The 20006-nt window shown below is 40.3% G+C and overlaps 2 protein-coding genes across 7 annotated transcripts in view; both read right to left on the bottom strand.

Moving 5' to 3' along the window:
* Positions 1–409: 409 nt before the first annotated feature.
* LOC145445154 (uncharacterized) lies at positions 410–2213 on the bottom strand. Its single transcript, XM_080323299.1, has 2 exons — positions 1733–2213; positions 410–698 (listed from the first exon to the last, which is right to left on the bottom strand). Exons 1-2 carry the CDS (start codon positions 2058–2060, stop codon positions 427–429), a joined length of 600 nt encoding a protein of 199 aa, XP_080179425.1. The 5' UTR covers positions 2061–2213; the 3' UTR covers positions 410–426.
* Positions 2214–4192: 1979 nt separating this feature from the next.
* LOC145445150 (aromatic-L-amino-acid decarboxylase-like) overlaps positions 4193–20006 on the bottom strand; it is a 17876-nt gene continuing 2062 nt past the window's right edge. Inside the window, exons 1-11 of one of the 6 annotated variants that reach the window (XM_080323294.1) lie at positions 15779–16893; positions 14392–14600; positions 14209–14329; positions 13790–13948; positions 11369–11487; positions 8747–8813; positions 6289–6380; positions 6166–6233; positions 5099–5189; positions 4809–5033; positions 4193–4681 (exon numbers count right to left, since the gene is read on the bottom strand). In XM_080323294.1, the coding sequence (XP_080179420.1) occupies positions 4484–4681; positions 4809–5033; positions 5099–5189; positions 6166–6233; positions 6289–6380; positions 8747–8813; positions 11369–11487; positions 13790–13948; positions 14209–14329; positions 14392–14595 (1344 nt within the window). In that variant the 5' untranslated portion in view covers positions 14596–14600; positions 15779–16893 and the 3' untranslated portion in view covers positions 4193–4483. Of the gene's footprint in view, positions 4682–4808; positions 5034–5098; positions 5190–6165; positions 6234–6288; positions 6381–8746; positions 8814–11368; positions 11488–13789; positions 13949–14208; positions 14330–14391; positions 14601–15471; positions 15734–15778; positions 16894–20006 lie in introns of those variants that run through there. The other 5 variants (XM_080323292.1, XM_080323290.1, XM_080323295.1 and 2 more) reach the window with 5 other exon arrangements.

Below are 20006 nucleotides of genomic sequence, written 5' to 3'. Positions count from 1 at the left end.
CCTATATTCGTGAAAGAGTTATTTGAGCTAAGTCCGTATTCATAAATGATGAAATTACCTGTACGTTAGGGGTGTTTAAAAGAACTTTTTTTTCAAATTTCCATCTACTTAGTTTGTAGAACTATTTGCGAAATGGCCTGTCACCCAGACTTGAACAGATAGATAATTCTAGCTGTCTAATTAGAGCGAAATAATTTTCTGAAAATGCTACAGAACTGTGTATATTGTCACGAGAACGAAATCAGATTTGCTATGAACTGAACAGCATTCAATGTTCAAGTTTTTGCGAATTGTAATCTATAATTTTAACTTGGAAAGGCTGGGAATTTTCTTGTCAAACTCTGCTGTCAAAGAGGGATTAATGATATATCGCCCCTTTTTTCTTAAGGGCTTGTCCAAATTCACAAAATCAGTTGCTATCAATATTTATTCGCTGGTTTCATTGTGCTTATCATGGCCTCTGGCGTGAAACGCGTGGGTTTCCGCGTCCGTATCTTCTGGCATCGAATATTCAGTGTCGGTGTCTCCGAAGTTTTCTGCCGAATTGTGAGTAACTGGTGGCTGTGTGTTTACGTCCTGGGCCGGCTGCACGTTCAAGTTAGGTGTGGTTTGGGTTGGCGCATCATCCGCCACCATCAGTATACGCCTCAGGATGACTCTGTCGTCATCTGAATCTTCATCCGAATAAGCGCCTGGTACTGAAAAACATGGGAGTGAGAGGACAGGGAAATACTGGTTGAAAAATTGGTAGAGAACGAATATGCACTGGAATGAGATATATTGAAATACACTTGAATATGGTTGCCTGACGCTTGTCAGTGGAAAGCGTTAGCAACAAGGATGGAATTGGAAAGAACATTGTACCATAAACAATCGTATCACCAAATATGATGTCAACAGCATAAAAACTTGGATAGTCAAGGAAATTCGTGCAAGCATTCCATGTTTTAATATCTACGACTCAATGCAATATAATTTATGCCACTTACATAAAACGGAATAGTGGTGCAGTCCTTATGCAAGAGTCAGCAATCAATATAACAACCAAGAGGCGGAGACCTTCACACTACACTGCTCGTAACAAACAAGCACACTGGATGTAATAACTGGATAAGTATATCAGTACTGGGAGTAGTTTTGGTAATGTTTCTGGCAGACAGATATATTACTATATCAACTACATGAGACACATTTTATTCTTTTTACAAATAACACTGCCTTTTAATAATATTTTTCTTCAAAAATTTCTCGTATTGAGAGAGAGAGCATGCAAGATATATTACTGTCAATGACACTTCTACTGCTTGGGTACTTCAACCCAATCTGACAGTAATACATTGAAAGTTATACAGCGCTTCTATTGGGCTACCAAATTCTGTTTTTTGATAAGTAGTCTACAATTATACATACATTTATTGCCAAATTTTAGTGATATTTGATAGCATTTGTCTTGGTTTGAGTCGGAGTCAAGAGAATTCAATCTCCAACTAAAGCCAGTTTTGCTTCCAAAACTTGATGGGTGTTATAAAATTTACTGTATCCCTTCCCAAACACGTTCCAATAAAACACCCTAACGTCATAACTTCCAGGACGCCGATACCCGTGACAGTCGATAAGACGCAAGTCAGAGTGTTGACCGTCTCACAGCCTACAGCTGGCAAGCACATTTATCCAATATCGAAATCTAGGCCTTGTTAAGTGTGACAGCTTAAATCAGAGAAAATCTGCTCACCTTGATTAAGCAGATCATCGTCTATCACGTAATCAATGTCATCGTCTCCTTCCCAGCCATCTCCGGCAGCTCTGAAGTCTGCTGGCGAGCAACCATCTTGATTCTCTGGCGATTGATCTGTCCCGTCTTCGGCAGGTACCATGGTTTCCTCTTCGTCCGCATCCTCAGCAGCTCCTCCCCCAATCAAGGCGTTAATTCGAGCTCTCGTGCCCGATCTTCTCAGTGCGTTTAGCGCAAAATACAACGAAGCTAGCAGCGATACAGTGATGGCTGCTAGTATGGGTAATCCCGCTTCGAGATCGGAGAAATCCCCATCGAATACTTGCATGGTACTGACTGATATTTTGGCTTGGACAGTTTCGATTTTTAATTCGTTTGTCTTTTATTCACGTAAAACGATCAGTTAGTGGCTGATTTGATCAGGATTCTAACTCATTTACAAAGAATAACCTATAACACACTAGCAATGGAGGCGTTTCGTCGTTCAGAAACTCGATCGATATTTGTTTTGTGTACATCTTACTCTCATTGTGACGTCACATTGACCACACGTAGAGTTGAAATGATCTCGCTACAGTGCCTCCGTAACCGCGGTACTAGTCGTTCAGTTATGTGAACATTTACAATCAATAATATAAACGCTAACTCGAATTTGTAACATAACCGAAGGAGGGTTTCTTATGAAAATTTTGTCAATTCAGTTATACCCAGACGAAAAGATTACGCGCAAATATTGATAACTGATTGATGACTGATCCAGTATTCTGGTTGGTTGGTTGGTTGGTTGGTTGGTTGGTTGGTTGGTTGGTTGGTTGGTTGGTTGGCTTGCTGCTATTATCATTGGCAATAATAGCAACAAAATACAGCAAAAATATTCTGGTTGGCTTGTTGTCTTGGCTGGCTGCTAAATATATCATTGGCTATTTAAAAAAATGCAGCAAAATAGGTACGTAAACTAAGTCATGATTCACTGCTGACGACTATAAAGACCGCTGTGCTAACTATAGCTGTATGATGATTCGTCTGTCCGTATATGGTAACCCTAGTGTAACTTGATTTATTTCTTCGAAATCGATTGACTTCCCCTATAAAGCTGTCGAAGAGCAAATTCTGGGAACTAGCGCAGCAGTACAAGCTGAAGTCCAGACAAAGTGGTCACGATATGCGGAAGGATTCCTTGTTTATGAGTTGATTCAAACCTAACAGCTTAATTACCCTATGCCAGGGGTGGACAAACTACGACCCGCGGGCCGCATGCGGCCCTCCACACCGTTCTGTGCGGCCCGCGAGAGTCTAAAGAAAGTTAATATAAATATTGATAAAATCAGTACCAAAAATCGAATTAACGCAGGGACTTGATTACACTTTTTTTCAGGGATATCTAGAGCTAGTCATAGATATCCCTGCTTTTTCTTAGTAAATTTCACCATGATAATTATAAGGCAGTGGTTCTTAAACTGGAGCGTGAAAGCATATGAACGGGGGGGGGGTCGAGTGAAGCTGAGCGCAACTGAAAAAGAATTACGCGCTCAACGCGATTTACAACCCAATCATAATTATTGCTCTGTAGTTAGTCTGAATTTCATATTTGAAAACCTCTCATCGACATCGACGTTCCATGCCATCAAATTATCCGTTAGGTTTGCTAGCATCCTGGTTGCATTTTGTGATATTAAGATAGGGCGGAATGAAAGCTTTCACAATCATAATGGAGGGGGCGAAATGAAATCTTTTACCATCATAATGGAGGGGGGTGTCTTAAAAAGTAAATAATAACCACTGTTCAAAGGTAAATATTTCCTATAGTATTTTTTATGTTTCATTTCTCGCGCAACTGCCCGATCTCAAGGCCCACGCAGTTTGAAAGGTTTCAACTCCTAAACATCACAGAAATCCTAAACGAGATTGACATTATTCGAATCACGAGTATGATTTTAGATTGGCCACTCCAATTTTAATTATTTCAGTGATGTGCTTATATAAACGATCCGCGCGTAGTTCGTACTTGTCGCTCGTATGTCGTCAAATGACACGGCTTGAACTTCATCAAGTCAAATTGAACTTGTTTCCAGACCGAATGTTACTTCGCGAAGTTCTGAATAAGTTTAAATTTTGATCTATAATTTCTTTTATCAATGGGCATTGGACAAGCCTTCAACATATTGCACCTTGAAATTAAGGTGCAAAATTATAATATACCTCGCGGATCAGCTTGAAGTCGTCGCGGACCGGCACCGATCGGCTTTTTCGCCGCCGATCTTTTTGGCAGTGTAATACGAAGGTCTGCGCATTGTCATTAACAAGCCATATTACTTCAACTACATTTATCCGTGACAGACTTATTGGCTATAAGACCCAGTACTGCACACAGTAAGTAACCATGCAATTCAAAAATACCAATCACAGGAGATCGCGCGAAGCGCGAAGAAACTACCCATTGCAAGAAATTCAACTCGCAAACCAGCTGAATAATGATTATTGAGTCCAGACAATTGGGTTTTGATAGCAATAAAATGCAGCGAAGAGAGTCCCGTAAACAGAGTGATGATAATGGTACACTGGAGTAGACTAAATAGAATGAATAGTGGAAATGGAAATGAGATGAACATATTGCAAGCTGTAACGTATATTTTGGTTACGCTCAGGTCGGCGTCCAGCATCTCCATTACAGAATAAAACGAAATGAATGAATTCGTCTTGATTGCAGTGCAACCTAGCCTTGCTGATGGGATGCTAGCATGCTACACAAGACTATTTATTTTCCCGCAGAACAGAACAAGCATGTCTTTGAATAGTTTTCCACGCGAATTTGACGGCTTTCTCGTCGCAACCCACTGATCCGGTGACAAGACGCAGATGAAATCTCTGGCGCACACGGGAACCGACAATATAAATATCTTTCGAGTCGACGATGCGATTCAGTAAGTCTTGATTAATCTTGTTGATTTTCTGAAGAGGTAATGAAGCTGTAAACACTTTTTGCATATACGGCGGATATGTGGCTCCTGAGAAATTTACCAAATGAACGACCCCAGGATTATGATACCTAAGAAGTGTTTTGCGGATTGTACGATACCTCGTTATCGCATTCTCCGGCCAAAACAAGACGAAAGCAGACAAGACCAAGATGCACAGGAAAGCAAATTTCGAAACGATCATCAGTGCGCACAAGTTTTTCAAATGTCTTTGCGTGTTGTGCGTCCTCTCGAATGCGTTTTCTCATATTTTCCAGTCCGAAAATTCTCATTACGAACCAAAGCTTTAACGATCTGAACCTTCTTCCGAGAGGCAATTGCCAATGCTGAATAAAAGGAAATCGTGATGTTACATATTGTTGAAGTTTCGACTAATAGTAAAATCAATCACTCTGTAATCGATTGTGGTTGCCTGATTATCGTGACGCAGGAAAACAGGATCCACCTTGAACGAGTTGATCAGGTCTACGCTATTCTTGACCCTGGGCAGAAATGTGCAATGTAGTTAAGCTTACGCCAAGCAACTACATTTATATATCTTTTCATGAATATCTTATAGCTCTCTGAGACTCGACGAACGCATATTGACCGATAAGAGTAGGGATATTTTAACGAATAGCCTAACTATAACCTCCGCTCTACTGAGGTGAAATTGATAGTATAAAATTTGGCAGAGGAATCCCTACTCAAACTTGGTTTACTAGCATCTTCTCAGGTCTTGGTGCAAAACGTAGATATGTGTTAGCATACGATGAATATAAATCCAGAAAATTATAACAGCTCTGTTCGATGACCATTAGGGCTGTTCAGAAATAACTTTTCAAATTTTCAACTCAAATTTGTCTGTCAACCACATGAAATTGTTGGGTTGTCTTCAAAGACGATGCAAAACAAATTTGACTCAATTCCAACCAGTAGAAGCGGAGTTATTTGAGTTTTACGTTGATACTTCTCGGATTATCCTTGAACGGTGGATAATCCCAGAATTATCAAAGAAAATCTCGAATAGCTCCACTTCTAGTGGTTGGAATTGAGTCAAATTTGATTTGCGTCGTCTTTGTAGACAGCCCAACAATTTCATGGAGTTGACAGGAAAAATTGAATTTTTAAAAATCTTCCCTAATGAATTAAAATTTTTAATTGGATCCGCGGAGGCTTATGCTTGTTAGAATTGGCCCAAATTTGGTGTGCAGCGTTTTTTTTTCGGGTAACCTGACAATTTAATCAGTGACTGGCTAGAATCTGAAAAAAAGGTATTTTTGAACAGCCCTAATGACCATGTAACAATCTTCCGCATATAGGCCCACTTCTCCAAAGTATTGCTGTAAAAGTCCAGCTGTTTTCTAATAAAGGTTGATCGTCTTCGAACACTGGGTCCTGAGACTGGTATGCAGCGATGTAGTGATGGGCCTACTACTCAATCATCTCGATATCAGGAAAATTCCATACTCTACACACCAGAGCGCTGAAAAGTCGAAGTTGACCATCAACGACTTCGATGGGTTGAAATTGAATGAAGTAACCATCTGCAATGGAAATTCCTGTATTAGTAAGAATCCAGGGAAGCGACTACCGTGTTACCTCGACTCCTTCCATGAAATGCCGATATTCAGGACATATGAAACTTCCACCGGCATATGCCGCGTCTACATGCAACCAAACTTCATCGTCGCCTTCAAAACAGTATCAATTGTTCAATGAAGGTCAAAAAAATATCCAATATAGTTCAGATAGCTCATTTGGTTTCCTGACATTTGAGCATGCTGCATTTGAACCTGTGACTTTGTACCCCTCATCCCAAAACTAATTAACTCTAACCCTAGCCGCAACCCTAACCCCACACTAACCCTGATCCTATCTCAGCTATGACTCTAACTTTAATCCGCATGCTTAAGTGAGGCTGGCGCAGGTTCGTGTGCTATATGACATAGATGACTAATACGTGGTTCCTGCAATATTTTTGAAATTCTGAGATGGTACCTGTAGTCTGCTAGTTGTATTGCACATGCGATTGTAGAAATGAAATTAGCTTTCATAAACATGCTTTTGCAGTGTCAGCCAGGTGACGAGTATTACCTCACCGCATATAGTGCTGCTTACAAATTCGTTCGGCGCGCGGCAGACTTCTATATCTAGTACTTCGTTTGAGGAAAGAAATTACATAAACCCTGGACAAATCTCGCCCCAATGCAATAACCGTATATGGGAACGGCCTGGGAAGCAGTGTTGGGATCAAAGATTTAACCGATTGATATGGTAAAATACCCTACCCTTCTACTCACCCGTGAGAATATATACGCATAAACTCTATTCGTTCAATTTAAATAATACATGTGAGTTAGTAAAGGTGAGCATTGCGCAATGTAAGCACTGATTCGTCTAAGAAACAGAGATACATTGCTATTAGATTAATCTACTACTACTACTACGACAGCGTACGCCAGTGGTCGAGAGCCTATGACTCGCAAACTTTATCACAAACTTTGGAGGAGGCCAGCGAATACTTATTTGAATGACCTATCGACGATTCATAAAGAGTACTGTCGATGTATGAGCCTATGTCGTAGCCCTTTCCTCTATTGCAATTCAAAATAATTGACAATATACTTGCAAATATCTTTAGGCCTGCAACTGTGGCACAAAATGCGATACAAGCATATAAATTACAAGTTACAGTTTTCCCTGTTGTTTGTTGCAATATCAATAATAACGGACATGCGCTAACTAAGTCAATTGTCGGCCTAGTTCAGTGGTCGGGAACCTATGGTTCGCGAGCCATATATGGCTCTTTCGGGTATAAGATATGGCTCTTTGCCAAATATTTATTTTTGTACTGAATAGATCAATATTGCAGCCACTTGTTAGTAAATTTTCATCACGGCCAGAATAACTATTCTCGTGGCAGTATAAACAATTATACAAGTCCTTGAGAGGTAGAGACAATGCCGTCTTCAGTTTAGGGGCTCGGACCCCCTCTTTCGAAAATCCTCAAATTTAAGTTACTGTCTCGCCAGCGACCAATATCTGTCGCGAATTTTATGTACTCGACTCGAAATTCTGGATTGTGCGATACGTTGATAATCAAAGATCATAGCAGACATATTAGCAACGCCCATATCACAATTAAGTTTTCAAATACACATTGTCTTCCTGATCTACGGTGCGAATTGAACTGCCGTGGATGTGACATTCACAATTACAAACTCGAATTACAAACAACGTCACAGCCATCCACGTAATTACTAATTAGCTCTGTGGTACCGGCGATTAAAAGTAGCCGTCCAGCGCAACGTTCTGATACCGCCGAACACTTTGAGAATCGAGCAGTCGATCGGTACTTGGATTTTCGGAATCAGTGTGACTGGTACATTTGATTAATATCTGTTATAATATATTCTGAGCTATTTACGATGGATTGCGTTATCAAGAGTGAGGCTCGGCCCGTCTGAGCCTTAACTATCGTTTCGAGCTTTATTTTCGAACAGTAAAAATACCAGTATTTTCGGAGAAAATGTGGCGTACTCGACGAGTCCCATGTAGTGGGTTCGAATTAGTGCTACCATGACGTCACAGATTTTCAATTTTGCCGAAACAGCTGATTTGCATGTATGGCTCTTTGGGAGTTAAAATGGAAAAAATAGGTCCTATACGGCTCTTCGGAAAAAAAGGTCCCCGACCACTGGCGTACGCTTTGATCATTTCATTTGCGGGGAATTTCTTTGTGATGCAACGATGGAGGATCAGTGAAACCGGCGTACCGCGAACAATTCAAACATACACAAGATTCAGTGATTTAATCGACACCGTTCACATGACGACTTGAAATTGAATCGTAAATATTGCTCAGAGTCACGGGTCAGTCCACATTTTTGAACCCCCGAGTCAAGTCAAGTCGAGTCATTTTTGCAAAGTGACTCGAGTCAAATCATACGAAAAAGTGGACTCGAGTCTGACTCGAGTCAAGTCATGACTTGAGTCATCCCAACACTCCAGGAAAGTCGATATTATTTAAACTTGAGTGTAAAAAACGGTAACTCACAGACTTGACCAATTTCAGCGATGTTGTCAAAAGACGCGCAATCCGTCGTTCCTAGAGTTGCACAAACCTGTCAATGATCATCATCAGATATATATTTCATGCGGTAATTCAGCGACATTTTAGTGTACCAACTCAGTTCAAAGTCTAACGGTCGGCTTTGACTAGATTTATCGATTTGATTTAATTTCCAAGAATTGATTACCAATTTGATTATGTGAATTATTCAAATTGATTGCGGAATCGATTACCCAAATAAATACTGTTGCGGACACAAGCAATTGTCTTAAAATGCCAAATGATTGGTCTAGCTGGTGTTAAATTGTTTGACGAGCATTCCCTCAACTTCGGATTCCGAAACTTTAGATATCAACCTATTATCGGGATCAATATGGTAGTCGGTCTTAACGACTGACTTTCTATAGCTGAACAATGAACATTGACACTTTGTCCATGGCCCATCTTGTAAGCTATAAGCGTGAGTAATCTGTGATTTTGGAAATGCGTTGTATTATCAAATTAATCGCCTAACTAGCCTGACCGTGAAATTTGGGGTGCTGATGATTAAAAGAAGAGGTCATCATTTTCGCTAAGTGCATGGAGCTTTATTCATCTGGTCTAGGAGTTACCGAAAAAGATACCCGTTGACCTCTTTTTTATATATTTCAACAAGCTTTTCGGTATCAACTAAGCTGGGCGTGACCCGCGCAATCATTCGTGAACTGCATGTCACTATTTGGCCAAAAAGACTGCCCGCCCCTGCTGTACTGTGTATACTGGGGTTGTGACTTGAAAAAAAAAATTGCTTGTAGCAGGAATTAATGAACATTATCGTATAAAATAATAAAATTATAATCATTGTGTTCGAAGCGAAAAAAATGTCCCGCACAAACTATCTTCAATTTTCGACACTGGTCCAAATATATAAAAAAATTTCAATCCAAAGGTATTCTTTGCTACAAATTTAATTTTCACATATGTGTCCTTTTGCAAGTCTGGTAAAGTTCATCCATCCATTTGACGTCCCTTTCTGTTATTATGTTAGTGTCAGGGACATCTACAACGGACATGTCCGACTTCTTATGGGATTTTAAGGCACTTTATCGCGGCAGTACATTCGAGCGCAAATATAGCAGCAAATAATCTTTGGTATATTCTAGAGCCCTACCGATATTGGATTTTTAGGTCGATACCGATAAAACCGATATCTCACACGTTGACCGATAACCCCAATACATTCAGCCGATATTCAAAAGAAGTTGGATATACAAAAGCACATTTTCAAAGCTTCAGAGCATTTATTTGAACATCATTACAGCGATTGTTATACTTGAACATGAAATAAACTAGAAAGGCTGCATTTGGACACCTGTAAAGTGTAAGCTATATGAAATATATCAATATTCTCAATCTAGCGGTCAAAGATTAAAGTTTTCTGACTTCCTACCACCGTGTTGTGACGGCACGAATATTGCCGATGATTTTTCAGCTTCAATGGCCGTTACCGATAATTCTTTCAAAGTGTGATATCGTCTCGATATTATCGGCGAACCGAAAATCGGTCGGGCTCTAGTATATTCCATCTTTAGACATCTGGTTATAATACCAGGCTTCCTGACACGCATTTGCGATGAATAAGCATGATATCTCCAGAGTTAGCCTACTCTCCATCTGGGGATTTGAAAGTACGCAATGAGGGCCCTTCAGCTCCATCTCGCATTACGTAGAGATGGAAGTTTATGCCATTTTTTGGTGGTAATCTACTATTTTCTTTGAGAGAGCGGCATGCTCTGTAGCCTACAGCTCATAGATAAACTTAAAATCATCCATCCATCCTCGGTTTTCTAATATTTTTATCTGAAATTCTGGCTTGGTGGATTGCACCAAGTGTTCGTAGTATTTTACCTCAAAATTTGTAGGTGAGAGTTGGATTTGAAGACGTTGGATTGAAGAATTCTAATATATGCTTTAAGAATCGATAATATGATGTTGGCAACCAATATATTGTGGTTTATTAAAACCCTTGCCCATCATTGCATTATGCAGTTTCACAACAACGCCATTCCGCCGTCCAGTATCCAACAGATGCCGTGTCATATGTGATATGATGACATTTTCAAGTTTTCCTATGCATCATATTCCTCTAATCGGTTTTCTAGACCGCTGAAAATATCTTGAGTTGTTCTACTTTCACCTTTTCGAACACCGAGTTTGATATGTGTCCGACAAATTGAAATTATACGATATATACAGTCTACACCTAAAATCGAAATTAATAATTATTTGATAATTATATAATTTTGACTGTACACAAGAACACGATAGGATTTATTCAATCTGGGTAATCACAATTTACCAAAATACTACTTTAAATCTTCGCAATTGGAATTGGGTCAGTTAAATTCGAATCAGTCATGCTATGTATATTATTTAGTCTGTATCTACAAAAGAAAGCCTATACTTTATATAGTGAAAACTGAAAAAATTTTGTGCGGAAGGTTTTTGTTTAAACGGTCTTAACTTTTGTGAATTTTGAAATCAGGACACAAAATTTCATCATTTGTGACTACAGGACACACAAAAATTTGAATTTTATTTCAAGTCATAACCCTAGTGTATTCTCACGTAGAATGGAATCATGCCGTCCTTCCTATCTTTATCCATCGCAGCCTTTAGAGCAGCTCCTCGCATGGCGATATTTTCGTCCACCAATACTTTGTTTAATTTCACCATCGCTACTAAACCTGAAGTGAATGAATTGAATATAGCCGAGAGTAGTACAAGTACTTGATATTCTTAACTTATGCATAATGGTTAAATGTGTCAAACATTTTGCTATACTGACTGTCATTGGGCACATTTATCCAACAATAGACTTGATGCGATGCCAACTATCTTGCTTTCGTCTTTCTAATATCTGAGGTCAAAGCCCTATGGCAATGTAGGGAATGATACCAGGGTCGCTGGACCTTAGATTAAGCGCCAATTGCTACTGTAATTAAATATAATTCAGCAATGGCGATATCTACCTTCATTTTAATTTCTCATTTACATTTTACATTATCAGTAGGGGGGTATTTTTTGACATTGAAGAGTATATTCATATTGAAACCAACCCAAATATTTGCGGCTGACACTTGTCAGGGGTAATCGTCAGCAATTAGTTGAGAATTGGGAAAGACACCGTATATCAACAATATTATCACAAAATATGACGTCACCAGCATGAAACTTTTGACATTGCAAAAAAAGTCAAAATTTTGTCAAAATTGTAGCGTTAGGTCAAAAATTTGTCACAATTGTTCACCAAGTCAATATTTTTTGCATTTCAGGATTGCATTATCGGTGAATTTATCACTTGGCACGTAAACAATTTCGAAACTATCTTATAGTCTTACTGTTATAGATGGCACATTGTCTACTGATTGTGAATCCTAAACCATGGAATGAAACAAATAAGTTGACGAGGCGCGATAATCATCTCCAGGGCGACTTTTTTTGACATTGCAAAAAAGTCAAAATTTTGTCAAAATTGTAGCGTTAGGTCCAAAAATTGAAAAATTGTTACAAAGTCAAAACTTTTTGCAACCTGCATTTCGTTTGTATCGTACATGTTTGCACAGTCAGCGATCTTATCATTTGCCATTTTACATCTTCTAGCCTACTTTATAAATTACAGGCCTATCGTTGCACTGCGCACGGCCCATTTTCTGCTCATTGTGAATCATAAAAGGTCAAATGAAACAAATAGGTTGACACGGTGTTATGCTCAACCTACCGCAAGCTACTTAGTAAGAACAGACAATTTTTACCCAAGAATATAGGAAACTATCTGTCGTTGTACTAACAAATTTTAATTATTTCTACCAAGATGCGTGATGTAGCTATACTGGAATTTTTCATGGATCCAGACTTCGTTGAAATAAAGTTTTTCTATGTAAAAATTTGTCAGTTTTCAAGTCAAAAAGTTTTTTCAGGCCAAACTAGTTCGTAACGACAGACAGTTCCAATCAGTAATGAAGATAAGTAGTACAATTCTAACATTATGTGCGAAAACGCCTAATTAACATACATGAAGCCAAAATTTTGTCGAAATTGAGTTTTTTAACGTCAGAAAATTTCAGAATTTTCATTTTTTGATCAAAATCTTCATAATCATCACACATAAAAGCGAGTGAAATTTGTAGAAGGTCAGTATATTTTACAAGCTCACGCCGATATCTGAAATCTGAATCTTGACTGCGTGATGAACATTGGTTTTTATAGCACAGTGGTTCTCAACGTATGGGTGGGTCGCAAAATTGTATTTGCATTCAATCTCGTATTGTTCCATGATAATGTGTGTTATTTTTTCTTTTCGGTACTTCGTTTTCATTTTTGAATTAATTATTATTAGTTATCAACTGTGATAATTGCTCCTGTCCTGGGTGGCTCGGCTCTGAAGACTTTGTCACATCGAGCCTACCGTCCGCCTTGCATGTCGCATTTCGCTGTGTTGCATTTTTGTTGTGTGATGTGGATTTGTAACGTGGACGAATAAAGATGATCTCTTTTTTTATCTCTCTATCTTTCTCTTTCTCTCTCTCTCTCTCTTTATCTCCATCTCTCTTTTTTTCTCTCTCTCCCTTTTTCTCTCTCTCCCTTTCTCTCTCTCTCTCAGATTTGGGTTGCGGCCTGAAAAGGTCGAGGTTGACGACATTTCCGGTGTGAAGCAACAGGTCTGTTACTAGCACTCCGGCATCATACATGCACTGAAATTCAATGCTGCGAGCATACAATTGCTGCTGTTGACCGTTTTTTCTCTATTCTTGCCAAGTTACGTCCTAAGGTCATCCTTAAATGCCTAATTTAGATACTTGAGTGCAAAATTTTGTCGAAATATAGTTTTTTAATGTAAAAAAATGTCAAAAATTTAGTTCTTTAATGTTAAAAGATGTCAAAGTTTTGATTTTTTTAATGCAGAATCGTCCGTTTTTAGGTAAAGAAACAATCGCCCTACTTATCAGACATTCAGATATTGAATATAGAGACGCTTATTCTACTCACATGCTCGCTCTACCGAGCTATGACTGTATTCCGAGGTGTACGCGACGAGTTTGCTCAGCAGCATGTGCTGAGATTGTCCAGGATACTTGACCTCAAGCTTTCGCAGAGTTTTGGTTCTTGCTGCAAGCAGCGTCATGATTGTTGCTTCACTCGCGCTTCCTGCGAATAAAAATTGAAAAGATTAATGGCAAGCAATTCAAACTATACGACGATATACGGATGGCCATATTGCCTATTTATTTTGACTGTGAGCTGATATGAACTGGATTTAATTTTTGTTGTATTTCTTGCAAATTTTGTCAATTCAGTAATCTAAACTCTGATCTAATTCGAAAAAAACGTATAGCACTGAACTCCAATCTCTATAGTTTACTCTTACTATACTTGCGTTGGTATGCAGTCGCATAATGTATAATTACCTTGAATAACTCCGCACCCCGGCCCTTTGCCGTCGTAGATAAAGATCTTCGGGAGTCCTATTGCTTTTGCCAACCAATCGAGGACAATCGGCTCCAGTTCAGTACAAGCAGGGCTTGAAGTCTGCCAGGTGAGATTGGCAAATGAATACAGACGACATTATTCAAGGCATAACGTGATTTCACCCACGAAAATCCTATGCACGAACAGCAATCGATCAAGATATCGGCAAGAATGCTCGGGTAGCTTGTACCAGCCGGGAAGAACGCAAAAAAGCGCGACGACTGCCAATGCGTGAGACCTGCCATTACGATTTGATCGAAATCCCGAAATAGTTCGTCCCATTTGTCTGGCTCTTCGGGGGCTGACGCAGGAAGCAACGGTTTCATGTATCCTAGAAATGAGACTATTAGTCTGCTAGTAAAGAAATGCTATCTACAACTACTTATAAATAGTTACTACACGTAATACGCAATGGAAATCTATCATCAGAGACCGTAGGTTGCCAAAAACGAAGTACTTCTATACTTTTTCGGAGTACTTACTTTAATTTGACTTACTTGAGACAAAACTATCTACTTTTTTTTATTTTCTATCGTAGAAAATAGTTTTGGATGTGTTTTAATCCCGTTTATTAGTGAAATTGTCATAAGCAGTGCGCGAAATAGCTCCTGAATCGCACTAATGATTAATACCACTGCTGATTTTGCATTAGTCGGGAAGATGCACCTGTAAATCCTAAAGTAGTCTCCTTTGATCGACTATAAAACTACTGTTTGAAACTACTGGCTTGAGGTTTCGCGATATATTCATTTTATAATTTCATTTGAAGCACTATCTACATGATGTTTTGGAATTCGCTACTTTTATTTGTGAGTATTAATATACAGAGTTACTTTCATTTCAGTACAAAAGACGACCTCTATCAAAACTCATTGTGTCTAATGTTATGTTGTTAAGCTGTGATCGCTAGACGGGAGTTATATTTTTACGATTAACAAATTCATAAAGCATCTCGAAAATTGTCCATGAATAAAACAATCCCATTTAGTTTAGTTCAGTGGTTCCCATCCTGTTATGTATTTCCGATTCGCTAAGCTGATTACCACAAAGAAAAAGTCAGCACGTTCACCCAGACCTATACTCACGGCCTATTTGGCAAGCTGAGTAATAATAAGGGACAGTCCTGCCGCGACCCCAGGAAAAAAGGCAAACGGCACTCGGATTGAGAACCACTGTTTAAGTATCAATGGTATACCGAATACCTGGTTCTACTGACGGGCTAGCGTGTATTTCGCTTAAATTTGAATAGTACTTCACGACAAACTCAATTAATTCTTTCGCTGCTGATTGAAAACCGGCGTCAGTCATTCCCATTCGATAATAATTGTATCCAGACGCATGTCCATTTTTCTCTTTATAATCCATGATCTGGCAGGGCATACATACAACTAACGTATTACGTATTTTCTAATAATCTATTCATGTGATTGCGATAGCATGAAAAATCATCACAAAGGACGCACGAGTGCAGGCGAGTTAAAATACGACGACGAGAAGAATGGAGATAACCTGTGTGTGAGAGGGGAAGAGAGGCGTCGCATGTGTCTTTTATTAATGCCTTTATTGCTGTTTCAATATATATGATGTTTCGATGACTATATGGTCATTTCACATCAGGTCGATAATCCTTTTTATGATTCCTGCGCCAGCCGACGCACAGCCCACATTCGTTCAAGGATTTTGTAAAACAGTCTTACGCTTAATTAACGTCTCATGCTGTATAAACACTGTATTTTTCTCATTCTTCGCTAAAGCCATGCTGCAAATTGATTCTTAAATTTTCTTTGTTATATGGTTATGATCTGCAACCCATCGCTAAACCCCATATTCCCGCTGAGTCGTACAAACAAAATCTTACCAAAAACACTTCAAACTAAACTAAACATATATTACATTACTTGGATAGATTAATGGTGCATACAATTAACAGTGCATCAACATAATTTTAAAAGAACAAACCCATTAAAATATAATTTTCACACAAAGCGAAAGCATCTATAGGATCTATAGGTGCGAGTTCGCGTCGGCGGTGTGACTACCGATCAAACTCTTGGTTATATCATAGATCATGTTCATTATATTCAGTCTTCCGAAGCCTATAGTCTAGACTCTAGACCAATTTCCTGTTAATTAAGTCTTAAAATGGTAATGATCGCGAGAAACCTCTCACGTCGCCACGCTCTTTGTCGTAATCAAGGCGCGCAGCATGACATTCTTTCGTTCACCAATATTTTCAACATTTCAATACACCACGAGATTGCGATACAACGAGTTGAAACGATTCGTAGTAGCCTTCCAATCATAGACACTTATTTTGGCGTAAACCGGGGGTTCTCGATCTTTTTAGAGCGCGACCCGAATCGCCGTTCCAACAACGCGACCCAGGCCTCGCATATCGAAGGAAACGCATTTCTGATGATAGTATACTTCGTCTTTACGGGCATGCTTGAAAAGAGAATACCGGTGCAGATAATCGATTGTACGCTACGCTGTTCTATGAGCCGTTGCCCTTTAGGAAATGTCAATCTTTCTCGTTCCTCTTGCGGTCGGTTCTTAGTATCCAGTCTGTTGTGTCACGGGTTCCGTTTCGGATACGCATGATACAGACTTTGGCAGTATGCAGTGCACTGCATGCATTCGGTTTACCTTGTGTTGCCTCCTCGATAAACATCTCAGAGGTACCAATTCATTTAGCTGTGGGACTGGACACTGTGATGCGAGTGCTCGAATCAGAATCGATAATTAATTCAAATGATTCGTGTCTGTTAGAGTAACGTGAATTTTTGAGTACTGAAATGGTGGGCTTTTCCTTATTATACACTAAGAGATTGGATACTAATTTCTACTGTGGACAGCCGTAAACCTCGATTTGTGGTATCGCAGCATACGAAACATGCAGTAGAAAGCTGAGCACGTTGGTGGAAATCACATATCAATGAAGTTTCCACGCTGAGGCAAAGATTTGCGTTATAAACAGCCGCATTATCACAGCCAGCATTCAACTCCGTCGCCGCAAACTACACCTCGTGTGTGCGTATGGACCAACATCTCCGAACACCACTGCCTTCCCAGCTGATACGCTCGCTTTCTACCACCAACTAGAAGGCATTCTATAAACTTACCCGCAGCGCGACATAACCATGCTGCTTGGGGACATGAATGCCACGTTGGCCGAGCGCTCGCAGCGAGTTCGCTTCTCAGTTGGCCACGAGAACAGCAACTCGGAGCATTTTACTAATCTACTCGACCGCTGTGACCTCATCCCTCTCAACGCCAACTTCTCTATGAAGCCGAAGCGTAGGACGACATTTGACGGTATGCGCCAACGCAACACACGGCTGGATCATATCTGCTGCAATGCTCCCGCACGGCGCCATTTCACGAACTGCCGAACGGTGCGCATGCTAACGATCAGGAGTGACCATCGCTTGGTGCTGGCCACGCTTCGTGAACACCTCCCGTTCGTCTCGAAGCGCACACCGAAGGAGCCCCAACCAAATTGGTTCGATTTAAGGACGCAAATAAGATGAATGTCTTTACACGAGCGCGAGTCCGAACAGATGACGGCCCAAGCGGAGATTTCAACACTTCGGCTGGTGTGCTTCAAGGTGACACCCTGGCACCATTCTTGTTCGTGGTCATCCTTGACTTCGTCCTACGAACGGCCTTCCCGGATAATACGAACTTCTTTGAATGGCGGCCGCGGCAAGGAACGCGCACGCGTACGACTCGCGAGGCAATACACGTAGGTATTCTTGCCTACGCAGACGACCTAGCCTTGCTTGCCCCGAACACCGCATCGGCACAGCGCCTCATTAACCAGCTTGAGGACGCCGCCGCTCTTGTTGGCCTCCAGATCAACGCCAAGAAGACTGAGGTTCTGGCCATACCAGCTCTACCGAAGAACGCGACACCGATTCAACTGGGAGAAATCGATCTCAAGTATGTAACGAGTTTTGTGTACCTCGGTATTGACGTCGCTGACTCTGGAAAAGCGCTCAAGGCGAGGCGAGCAAAGGCCTGGGGCGCTGCAAGACGGCTACATAGCCTCTTCCATTCAAGTGCCTCAACCCAGCTCAAGACCCGCATCTTCCGTGCCACTGTCGAGCAGGTTCTTCTCTACCGAATAGAGGCACTCACGCTGACAGAGAAGCTGGCTAAGACACTCAACGCTAACTACGACGCACTCCTCCGCTATGCACTCGGCATTCACCATCCGGAGCATATATCCACGAATGCATTGTGAGAACTCACAGGAACGGTCCCATGCCGTCTACTGGCAGCTGAACGACGCTTCCGCCTAATCGGCCATCTAGTGCGCATCAAGACGAGCAACCAGCCGCCGCCATCATCAATCACATTCCCACGGAGCCATGGCGCAGAGGTGGCTGGAATCGGAAAACATGGCGCTCGACAATGGAGACTGACCTAGCGCAACGCGGGCTGTCGCTTGAAGACGCCCACGACCGCCTACGTTGGAGACGCAATACGAGCCTAAAACTGATTATCTCGATGTTTTTTGTTTCCTGTTTTCTTTTGCCCTTTTCATTTTTATTTTATCTAATTGAAAAGCCGATATATATATATATATCAATGAAGTCGTGAACTCACATCACGAACTGCAATGAAATATAGGTGAGGACAAAAAATACCAAATACTATTTAATGTGATCGCCCAAAAGCTGCATATTTTAACTTTACGTTTCATTCATACTGTTTTGTTTCATACGTCATATTGCATGATAGTCGAATACTCTACTCCAGTGATTCTCAAACTTTGTGCCCTAGCGGACCGGTAAAACTTCAAAACACAGGTTGCGGACCGGTGAACCTTCCAAAAATAAAAATTAACCGCAAATTCATTTATGAAAAATGTATGCAACTCAAATCCATAGTATTGGATACTTCATTTAATGCTGCCATCTTGATATTAGATATTTGTACGTCGTTCCATTAAAATTTCTGCAAGACGAGACTCGCCAAGTCTTGCTGTTTGTTTTCAAAGTATTCATGGTGTTTGTCGATTACTATGGTCATTTACACCAATTTCCTTAATTGCAGCTGTGGATTATACCAATACGCGCTATCTCGTAACTGCAAGCAAAGTTTTGTTAAAAACCAATAACTTGATTGTCATTGTTCGGTATCTCTTGGACGGGACGAAATACGACCATGCTGTTTGCTAGTGCCTCTTGCTACTGCCAAGTATCGCTTAATTGTAGTATCAGAATTTAATAAACTTTGTTTAAAATTATCCGTAGCTTTCACATGTAACTTGTCCGAAACGAGTTACTTTATTCGGCTTGTGCCACACTAGAAAAGTTCTAAAACTTTCGCGGCAGACTTGGGCCGAGAAAAGATGCATTTAAAACATCATGAACGAACATACTGTAGAAAGGAAGTTAAATTGTTCACAAACGTACCCGCATTTTGTATTGTACATCCCTAAAAGGATTTATGGATAGGACGAACAAACATGGTGCTTTTTAATTGGCAAACAAACATAATCAATAACAACAACCACCCGCATTTTTCATTTCACGAGCATTTCGTGTTCGCATTACACCCGCTCAAGCTTGATGCGGAGCGTTCAAAGGCCATACATTCTGCCATTGGCAAACATCTGTTGGATAATCCTGCTTATGCGCAAAATTACCGAGACGACAGATTCCGCGTCATCTGAAGGGGCCGCTCAAACTTTCATGTGCCTAGGAGTTGACGTTTGTCAAAATACATC

This window comes from Botryllus schlosseri, chromosome 8 (genome assembly GCF_051294905.1).
Source record: "Botryllus schlosseri isolate E-star chromosome 8, Bs_hap1, whole genome shotgun sequence".
NCBI classification, from domain to species: domain Eukaryota; kingdom Metazoa; phylum Chordata; class Ascidiacea; order Stolidobranchia; family Styelidae; genus Botryllus; species Botryllus schlosseri.
The sequence above is the reverse complement of the archived record's forward strand: the minus strand, read 5'-3'. Positions and strand labels throughout refer to the sequence as shown.